Source organism: Lutjanus erythropterus, chromosome 13, assembly GCF_056507025.1.
Source record: "Lutjanus erythropterus isolate fLutEry1 chromosome 13, fLutEry1.hap2, whole genome shotgun sequence".
NCBI classification, from domain to species: Eukaryota; Metazoa; Chordata; class Actinopteri; order Lutjaniformes; family Lutjanidae; genus Lutjanus; species Lutjanus erythropterus.
The window spans coordinates 30,858,744-30,869,027 of NC_139329.1; the positions used below are offsets into that span (position 1 = coordinate 30,858,744).

At 39.8% G+C, this 10,284-nt stretch overlaps 1 protein-coding gene across 1 annotated transcript; it reads right to left on the reverse strand.

The window, feature by feature from the left end:
* Positions 1-8,463: 8,463 nt before the first annotated feature.
* LOC146316840 (T-cell surface antigen CD2-like) lies at positions 8,464-9,647 on the reverse strand. Its single transcript, XM_084734464.1, has one exon. The coding sequence runs from the start codon at positions 9,521-9,523 to the stop codon at positions 8,546-8,548; it is 978 nt and encodes a 325-aa protein (XP_084590590.1). The 5' UTR covers positions 9,524-9,647; the 3' UTR covers positions 8,464-8,545.
* Between the last annotated feature and the right edge of the window lie 637 nt (positions 9,648-10,284).

Genomic DNA, 10,284 nt, shown 5'->3' on the forward strand with positions numbered 1-10,284 from the left:
TTTTCCAGTACGAGGCCGCTGTGAAAAGCAGAGTACCTTTCAAAGACATTTGAAGAAACCAAGGCCACACAGAGAGGCCACTGGAGTGTTGTGCTGATGCTTAGCCAGATAGGCACGGCATAGCCAAAGCAAAGCCTTGTGTTGTTAGCCGGCCGTCGCACCTTTACACCTCTCTCATCTTGAACCATTGTCGCATGGCTCTTCACTGACATGCTGTTATCCCTGCATGAATCCACACACACAATAAGGCTTAAGGGATCCTTTTCTCTGAGGGGAGATAGGCCCGTAGACCAAGACAAAGGCTTCAAACTATCCAAATTATCTCTTCTGGGTGTTCCTCAAAAGGAATGATAGCTATCTGGGTGAATCATCTTAAATGATTTTGCCCCACATGTCAAATCAAAAAGTCTTATTGTGCAAAATGCACACCATTCACAGTGGGGTATATGTTCTTTTCTTCTTTTTCTTGCCAGGTTGTAATTTTGTGCTGGCACATGTGGACTATATCTCCAAGAATGTTACGGAAATGTTTGATCTTTGCGTGAACGTTGAGTCTGTGCACACAAGATGCTTATTAGAGCGCGAGGTGGAATTTTTCTTCCATCTGATTTATATCAGGTGCAAGACCATGGATGGGTAATTTGGCTGATAGAAGCATTTTTATTACAGAGCTCTGTTTGTAGTGGAAATGATAGGCCTGCTTTACAGCATTTGTGGACTGGAGTTTACCCTCTTTCTTTTGTCTACAGCTGATTCTCCTGGAATGTTTGTTTAGGCTCATCCCCTGAATGCAAAGCTTCACCTGGAACTCATATCAGCACCCGAGATGGAAACAAGCTGTGAGATGCATCTGGTGGGGAACAACAAGCAGACAATACAAGACAAACCACCCTGTAATGCATCATTTAACCACTGCAGACATTTCTCACATCAGAATCAGCTTTATTGGCCAAGTATGTGTTTCTCTCAAGATTATTTTGAGTTTGGAGCCGAACTCAAACTCTTACATTTTGAAATAAGAGTAATTTACCTTAGAGTTCAAAAACTGGTCACAATGAGCTCTGAATCTTATTTGACATTATTTGGATGTCTGAAAATTAAACAGTTATACTTAAATATTAAAATATTAACCAATATTCACTTGTATCTCAATGAGTTTACTCTTTAAAGTTATATTCTGCAATGATTTTTGAGATTTAGCTTTGTAAAACTCAAGGATTCAAATATATCTAACGAAAACAATAAGTTGGTAAAACTTTTTCTAAACCTAAGAGCTCAAAACTCTATTGTTTGTTTACCACATTCGAAAGAATATTGGCCCATGTATTAATATTGGAGCTTTTTTTACGACTTAATATCAGTATCGGCATCAGCCACAAAAATCCAGTATCAGTCAGCAGCAGCTCTAAAACATATCACATGTAAAATACAGACATTGTCTTTAAAATGGTTATGATTTTGATATTGAATACATTAAATGATGTTTCACTCTTAAATATGTTCGTCCATCCATACTGACTGTATCTGAGAACACTGGTTGCAGAAACATTTAAATTTTAAATTTCTACAAGCAGCTACAGGCAGTTTGGTGCATGCTCTTAAAACCAAAATGAATTTAACTACAGAAGTTGTAGACAGACTTAACAGAGTTTATAGTGATGTGAGTTAACACATTATGCCCCCAGGAATAAATGAGAGTCAGACAAGTAGGATTTAGATGTTTTAGACTTAAGATAATTGCAATTGAATTGCTTGGTTGTTTGTGCAATAGCTACAGAGTAATCTCCACATTTTTATCATTTCTAACTCGGCAGACAGCTGTTTATTTTGCATTTGTGCTACTCCTCTCAACTGTTGTGATTCACATCCTAATATACAGAAATGATGGTTTGAGGGAAGGAAAGACTCATTATCCTAATTAGTTCATTTGGATCATGTTGTTGATCCAAACACTGTTTAATGTGTTTAAAGAAATAGAGGAAAGCTATGATTTTATTGATATGATGAATCACCTTTGGAGTTTACACGTGGGTGGTGCAGAGGTAAAACACGAGTCCAAGTTCACATCCTGGTAGTGTTCCCTCCAGTTTGGTTGTTTTTCCACAAACACATTGGCAGGTGGAAAACTATATTTCCATTTACCGTCTGGTTTTATGTACATTTTCAATTTGCTCATATAAAACTCACAAAGAAACTGAAGAGAATTAGAATTTGGAAACTTTTATGTATCCATAAAAGCAGTGGAAACAGACTCAGCAAATAAATCATATTGTACATGAAGCATGTTTAACGTCCACTTGAGCTTCAGATGGCAGCAGACGTAAAAGTCAAATATATGTGGACCTAACTGATCCTTCCTCTTATCATTTCAGGTTTTTATTGTCGTTAATTCACATCAGCTCGTTGCGTCCTTTTCTACTGCAAGGATTTAATAACTGACTGGAGAATCAGTGGCACTTTTATGACCCCCCATTAAGAGCTTTTTGTTCCATTCACAGAATCATGGAGCATCAGATAAATAATTATTTTCATAAACCCATCTCATCCCAAACAAAGGTATAACTGAAAGAAAACAACATGTCAGCCTGCTGCTGCTGAGGCCAGGAGGAGGTGGAGGAGGACAAAAGGGCCAGTGTCCCTGCTCCCTGTATATGGGATTTTCCCCAAATAAGCTGAACCAGGTACACCTGAAGCCAGCAGCAGGGGGCGCATATAACACCACCCTTTATCTCGTTGTCTTTAACTTCAATATTCAAAAAGGTAAACATACTTTCCTTTGCAGATTTTCTGGAACTTTGGTTATAATTTGTGCTACATCCAGATGGCAACCTGACTCCTGAGGGGTGAAGTCCTTGCTGCCATACGAGCAGCTCCTACTGGTTGGTTTGGGAGGCTGCATGCTGGAGTGGAGTGAGATCTTGGCGGGACACAGCATGTCCCTCCTGAAGTTAGCTTGATGAAATGCCTTATTGGCAGGTGAAAAGAAGACACTTTTATTTCTACAATTTCTGCAGAGAAACAGTGGAGTTAACGGTAAGAAAAATGTGGAATAATAAAAGCATGCTATTCAATATTCCCAGTGGATCCGTACATTATCTTCAGATATATTACGCATATTATTTTTAACCTGTGACTACACAATACACAGCAGCTCTTGGCTCAGCTGAACTATTTTTAAAGTATCTGCTGAGCGCAGTGATGTTCTGTATCATGTCTATAGACCTTGGCGCTGTCACATTCCTTCACTGGATACAAATGGCAGCAGCGCTCCTGTCTGTTGGCCTGTCTCTGACAAAGGGCTGTTGTTTTCGCAGCCTTTTCTCTTTTCACACGCCAGCCTCTTTGGCTCAGAGCAGCTGCTGAGGCATTAGAATGAAATTATGGGAATATTTGTTCTACTCGCTGTCAATTATGGTCTGAACATTGATTCTGTCCATCCGCTTTTTCCTGTAGGACCCCTGTATCTCATGTCCTGGACACATGATATGGTACCAAAGTGATTTATATATGCATTCCTAACCACTGCAGATGCCAGCGATTTCTCATTAGCATTCTGCAAAGTTTTTCAAGGTGATAATTGTGACTGCGCAGCTCAAAAAAGCAGAGGCCACCCCGCAGAGCCATAGCCGGACATGCGTGTTTAGACTTCTCCTCCATGACCTCAGTAAACCCATGAACTCTGCTGGTTTAGAAGTGCGGGCGTTAGCAAGGACTTAGCATCAAAACACAAAAATGAATCCAAAAAACCTTTCAAGCCTTTTAAGGCAATATTTCTCTGTTATTTTTCTTCAAACGCCTTGTTAAGAACATGTGTTTCCTACAACTTTAAGTCATCCATGAAGAAAATTATAAAATTGTTAGGCTCCAGATCAGAGACGTGCTGGAAGCCCATTTGTCACGGGTTTTCATGGCTTCTGCCTCTGCAGGAGTCTCTTCCACCATGTCAAAGTAGACAACGATGGAGTGTCTGGCAAGAGTGCAAGGAACAGACTGAGAAACTGCTCTGCTCGGGAAATCCGGTAAAAAAAAAATCCTTTTATAAACAGAGATTCAACAAGCTATCCTTGTGTAACCATGACAGAGAAGCACACACAACGGTCAAACTTTCCTGGACAGGATGTTGTCATACAGGCTTTTTGGTTTATGCTTTATTTCATCTGAAATGTCAGGTGACCTCCTTTCCCAGAGGATACTAAGTCTGTGCAAAATTGATGAGAGCAATATGTAATACTTTTCGGGTTCTTTAAGGACTCATACCGTACCAAAGGTCCTCCAGTTGGGGGGTCCTGGCTTTAATCTCCTGTAAATCCTGCTCCGCTGACAAAGACAATGGAAAATTTCTTCTACAGTACGTCTCATCAATTTTTATTTTCCTTCCTGGCACTTTTATTTCAAAGAGTTACTGTAAGGTCACATAAAGTATCAGCCCACAGCAGCTCTGACCCACGCGCCAAGATGTAATTTGTGCATATCGTTTCTTTGAGTAACAGCATTGAATGAGTATCTAAAACATACAGTACCAGTCAAAACTTTGGGCATCACTCACCATTCACTTAAATAAGAAAGTGCATCCAAACTTTTGATTAGTACTGTATCTTGTAATGCAGTGGTTCCCAAACTGGGGGCTGAGCCCCCCTGGGGGGGCCGCAGAGCCACTACAGAGAGGCATGAATGACCGTGGGAGAAATATAGAGTGAAACAAAGTTGAAACAAATATGATTTATGTAAGAAAATAAACAAGCAAGTGTTTGCCGATGCTATCGTGTTGACCTTTTATTTTACTAAAATTCAACTTGAAGACGAGCATGCCAGAAAGTTTGGAAACCACTGTTGTCGTGAGTCCTTGCAATCTGATGAGACACGAGTCTTAAAGGAGGCTTAAAAAACCCTACAAGTCCACTGTACACTACCTGCTCAGCACCAACAGCAGATAGAAACAGGTAGAGACTGGATGTTGAACATACAGGAGACCAACAACAAGAGAGTAATGAGAGAGTAAGACTGAATTCACATGAGCACAAGCTCAAGTCGAAACAAAAACTTGGGAAGTCTGCAAAAAACTGGATACACAACTTGCTGAGTTGTTGTCTGTTGACATCATATTTTCATTAATTTGTGTGTTGCATATTCTCTTTTTGTCTATCTGTGGGTTTTACAAATATTTAACCTTAAAGTATTACAAAGAGCTACTAACCTTGACCGAGCAGCATTCAATTAGTTTTAAAACTTTTTTTATCCCAAATAGTGACAATATCAGTGTTTTCACTGACACGTTTAATATGGTATCAGGTTGTAACCATTGGTTGCTATTCCTGTAGAGATTACTTAGAAAAGTTATTTATTCACATTAACCCTGATGACACATCAGGTAAAGCATTATTTATTGGCTTAATATGGCTTTCAGGATTGTACTGGTGCAAAATCACTTTGTAATGAGTAACACATGAATGCAACAATAAATATGTCTCCAAATAATGGTAATGTTTCTCTTTAACTGTGTTCACAGCTTGTTTGTGCTGCTCCCAACTGGCCAAAATAATTGCAGGTTCAACATTTTGTTTGATGTCCAAAAAGCTGTTTTTTCTGGAAGCTGTGTTTCAGCTTGTGACACCACATTTGCTTAAAAACTTTAAAATAAGCTATTATTGAGCCAAACTGGTGAGTCATCATCAGATGTTAGAAAACTCCTGCACACTGAGCATTGCTTTGTCCTCAGATACACAGAGTCTGCGAGGTGTTAAAATGTGCAGAGGTCTGGAAAGTATTCTGCCTCCATTAAAAATCGGTACAGCCTGATTCCTCAGCAACTTTGTGAAATTGATTTGGTGTGTTGCAGACAGCCACAGACTGTGCAGAGGCAGCCACAATCTGCATCTGCGGTGTTAAGAAAAAGAAAAAAAGAGTGTGAAACAAAGTGTGAGGTGCACAGATGGAGGAGAGAAAAATAAATAGGGTCGGTGCGTTGACAGACACTGTAAATTTGATTCTTAATGGGGCATTTGAAAAAGGATTTAACACCATTTAATACACGCTATGATGTGTTCAACAAGACCACAATCTAAGCTTTCTACTTATTTTCCACATTAAATTGCTTTTAAGGGCTAGTAATTGGAAACATTTTCAATAAATTGGGGATTGATTGGAGGATTGCGGCCTCAGCAAACTGGCTGCTTCGTACACTTTAAGTCTGAGAAAAAAGTGAGGAGTGAGGTCAAAGAGTGCTAAATTGGCTCAAGAATGCTAATAGGTCATAATCATCTCTGTATTTTCAGACAAATCTGATGAAAAAGGCCACTGCGCTGGCTGACCTCTGATTTTCTGATTCGGTTTGTACTTTCCCCAGACTTGGCAGCCCGTGACAACGAGAGAACTGTAATACGAATTATCTGACATGAGCATAAATACTTTCCATGGATAATTGACCCTTTTCCTGGACACACACACTCCAAGATCAAAAGGGTATATCCTCTAGACTCCAAGAGCCACTGATTAAACACATTTCAGAAGTATTTCCCTTCCATTTCCAGGGCAGATCTGGCAAAGGCATATGAGATGTGTTTCATTAAGTCGTATCATGAAATGCAGCCCCCCATGTGTGTGTGAGAGTACAGTATGCCTATGTATGTGCATGTGTGCCGCCCTATCTGTCTGCCTATGTATACGGTGCACATTTTTAGCCGGTGAGGGGAAGTGACGAGGCGTGTTGCCAGCCAAGTCTCAGTGTTTCTCAAGAAAGACAAATGGCATTGTTCCAGGAGCAGATACCAGCTTTACTGCCAAATCCCTGCCGGCTGGGCTGAAATTTCAGCCATGTAAAGAGAGCAGGAGTGGAGCGGGGCCTGACAAAAGATGACATTGGCTTGTAAGTTTTAGGCGATGACGCTCAGGGGGATTCCATTATGTGGCTGTCACACAGCATTAGGCGAGACAGCAAACACTTTCATGTGTGGATTACCATTTACCCATTGGAGATAATAGATATTTGCCTTAGCTAATCCATTCCTCTATTGATTTTTTTTCCCCCTTTAATAACTTCTTGCAAGCAAGCAAATTTTAATAAGTGCAAGAATGCTGACATGTAAGAAGCTGGAACAAAGGGCTGTGTTTGACACAGATAAGCTGCTTAATGTAGTTTTCCATACAAATATGAGATATGAGAAGATTTTTGACAGACTCATTTATTTCAAACAGTATATGTGTAAACGTACAGTGTGATTACAGAAAACCCAATTGTTAATCTCAACAGATTACCATGAAAAGTGTGTGCAATTATCAATAAAGCTGCTAAAATAAAAGTTGGTGAATAGTTATGACTCAGACAGATGAGGTCAAAACATTTTTCACATTTTTGTCCATTACTTATTTCTTGTGACACAACAATTCTCATGGTACACTAATTAATATTTTCAAAACAAACTTGCTTGCTAGAGCACCAACTCACTAAAACCTACTCAATATACCATCTATGGCTCTAACTTATTATTTGAACTGCTGTACTCACTTTTGAATGCTAGGAAATGTTTGCTGAAAACGACAGCACCCAGCTGTTTTTTAAAAAATATTTAGCTTTTTCATTTCAAAAAAGTTTCAAAAAATTCACTGGATACAATGAATCTGAGGCTGAGCACCACAGACAGGATTAAGGAAGTTGACAAGTACTGAAAAAAAAAAGAATATTGCTGTGTTGGTTTGGCCTTTTCATGAGAGATGCTGACAATATGAAAAATGCCAGCCTTGATCTTTAACCAATTACATGAACAATTTTATGCAGAATTTTTTTTTGGTCTAGAAATGGCTTTATTTATAATGCAGGAGTACAGCTGTTCAGCAGTAAGACCTCATGATAAAACAGATCAACTGTAACATCAACAAATTAGAACGACACATTAATATTGCAATTTAGTATCGTAAGTGAACTTGGTATCATAGTGTATAAAACAAATCTCCCTCATCATCCCCCAGTCCACCAACCCTTACAGTTCAACTTCAGCAATGATAAACCATGATATCACATTTTAAAGCAGGATTTTTCCATAAAACAATGCATAATATACAAAATATATATAAAATATCCCCCTCAAGCATCACCCACGACCCACGAGAACAGAGTGGCCGCTCCTGCACCAGCAGAGACCCCACCCTCTGTCAGTACCTCCATATTTTCTCATTATTTTGCTGTGCTCTGGTTTACCAACTCAAAACATTATTTGACATCATGGGAATAAGACTCCGCAATCGGCTATCTTTCTGGTACATTTACAAAGACTGACTGACGAATCCTACTGATTCTACCATAAAATTGTTAGGAAAATACAGTTTTGTTGTCTCAAGCTCTCCCTCCCAGCCTCACAGCACATCATGATTAAGCCTAAAGATCCTAGATATACACAGTTCTTCTGTCGATTTACTGCATCGATATGGCTATACACCAAATTATTAAAGTGTGTAGGTTGAGATTGATGATTTTTTTTTTTACCATTTTGTTTCAGTTGCATGTTTTCAAGCTAAATACATGTCTCTTGGTATTCAGTTCCTCGTTCCACAGTCAGATGTTGGGTGTCTGGGGGGCCTTCGTTCTTGGCTTGGGCACCGGTGAAGGTTGTTGTCCTTCAGCATGTGCGGATAGCTGTTGAAGCTTGTTTTCAGTCTGCGCTTCAGGCTGAGAAACGCTCTCGTAACAGTCCTCAGTCGCTTGCATCGTCTCATACTCTGGGCCGGCAGAGTCCGGCTCTCGTTTGCTTAGAGAGAGCATCCTGAGTTCCCCTCTGTCACTGCGTCTCATTTTGTTGCGTCTGTGGCAGCAACATAATGTGACAATGATGATGAGCAAAAGCAGAATCAGACCTGCTCCTCCTGCAAGCACTGCCACAACCTTTTTCTGTGGAAAACAAAGCAAAGTTGGTGCAGGTGGTGTTGGAGTTTTACAGATTGGACTAACAGTGTCACTCTTGTCCTTGCTGACTTTGTTTGCCACACTGCATGTAAAGTTCCTCAATCCTTTCAGCTGTGTCAATGACACACTCAGTTTTTGTTTTGTCTCGCTTTTTAGATTGTTTTCATCGAGCGTCCACGAGAACACCAAACCCTGAGGGTTAGCCACATAGCAGTTTAGATTAACCGCACTAGACTTGAAGTCACAGTTATACGTGAGCTGTGGTTTTGATACCTTGTCCATCATACAAAGTTCACCAGTCCATGATTTAGCCAGCGTACCATTGGGATGCAGCAAATTTGCTTTGTAGGTCCCTGCACTTGAGGCTTGTACATTCTTCAGCATGAGAGACCCGGTTTCAGAGATGTCTGTTGACTTTCCAACATCCACTCTCCCTTTCTGTCCATAGAAAATGATTTTGTTATTATGAGTCCATCTCAGCACGTGTGAGCTTTCCAGTCCGTTGTAGACAAAAGGCAGAGTCAGACTCTGCCCAACAGCAGCATAGAGGTCACAGCTTTCCTTTGCTGCTGAGAGGTTGATGAATCCAGACAGAATGAAAATACCAAGTGTGGCAGGAAAACACGCCATAATGCACAAAAGATAGACCAGTGTGTCCTTAATAACTACAACGTTTCCTTAGTCTTTAATCTAATCTGTTGATTTTTAAACCCTGATCAAGACGCAGACCTGCAAAGATGAGTCGTTGCCTCCCAGAACACAACTGGCATTTAAGGGACAAATTTCAAACCCTTTAAAGGGAAGTGAATCCTCAGTAGGAAGGAACCTTTATTGGTCAAGAGTCTACTCTCAGTTCTCTGAAGACGATGAAAAAGCATCGTCAAAGTTGCGTGGCAACTGACATTTTCCACCCGTATGAACAACCCACTGAAATATATTTAGAAATATGTGACTTGTGTCGTAATCCACTGCAGTCATCCCTGCATGACCTGATGGCAAAACAAATGTGGTCAAAACATTGCAGAATGTACCACTGAAACCACATGAAATTCAATTAACTTCTATTTAAAAACTCTGGATGTATCATAACTAAGTCTAAGAAGGTTTTACTGTATCGTGAGTTACTTTGTTTTTATTATTTTTAAAGAACACATACATATGAAAAGGGAACAGGGTTAGAAACAGGATCTGGGGTCAGGTTAGGCTAAAGTCAGAGTGATAAGGGTCTATTTAAAAGTCCGAACAAGAAAAAGAAGAATAGAGCATAAAAAGCACAAGATAAAGGCAGGGTTTGTTTGAAATCAAGTTAGAGATTGTTAATTCTTCCAGCTTTGACCACAGACTCAGTTAGAAAGATTCAGAAGAAAACTGAGTGTCACTCAAAAATCTGC

Excerpts from the sequence above, each read along its gene's own strand:
- LOC146316840 (XM_084734464.1), bottom strand. The coding sequence starts at position 9,523 with ATGGCGTGTTTTCCTGCCACACTTGGTATTTTCATTCTGTCTGGATTC.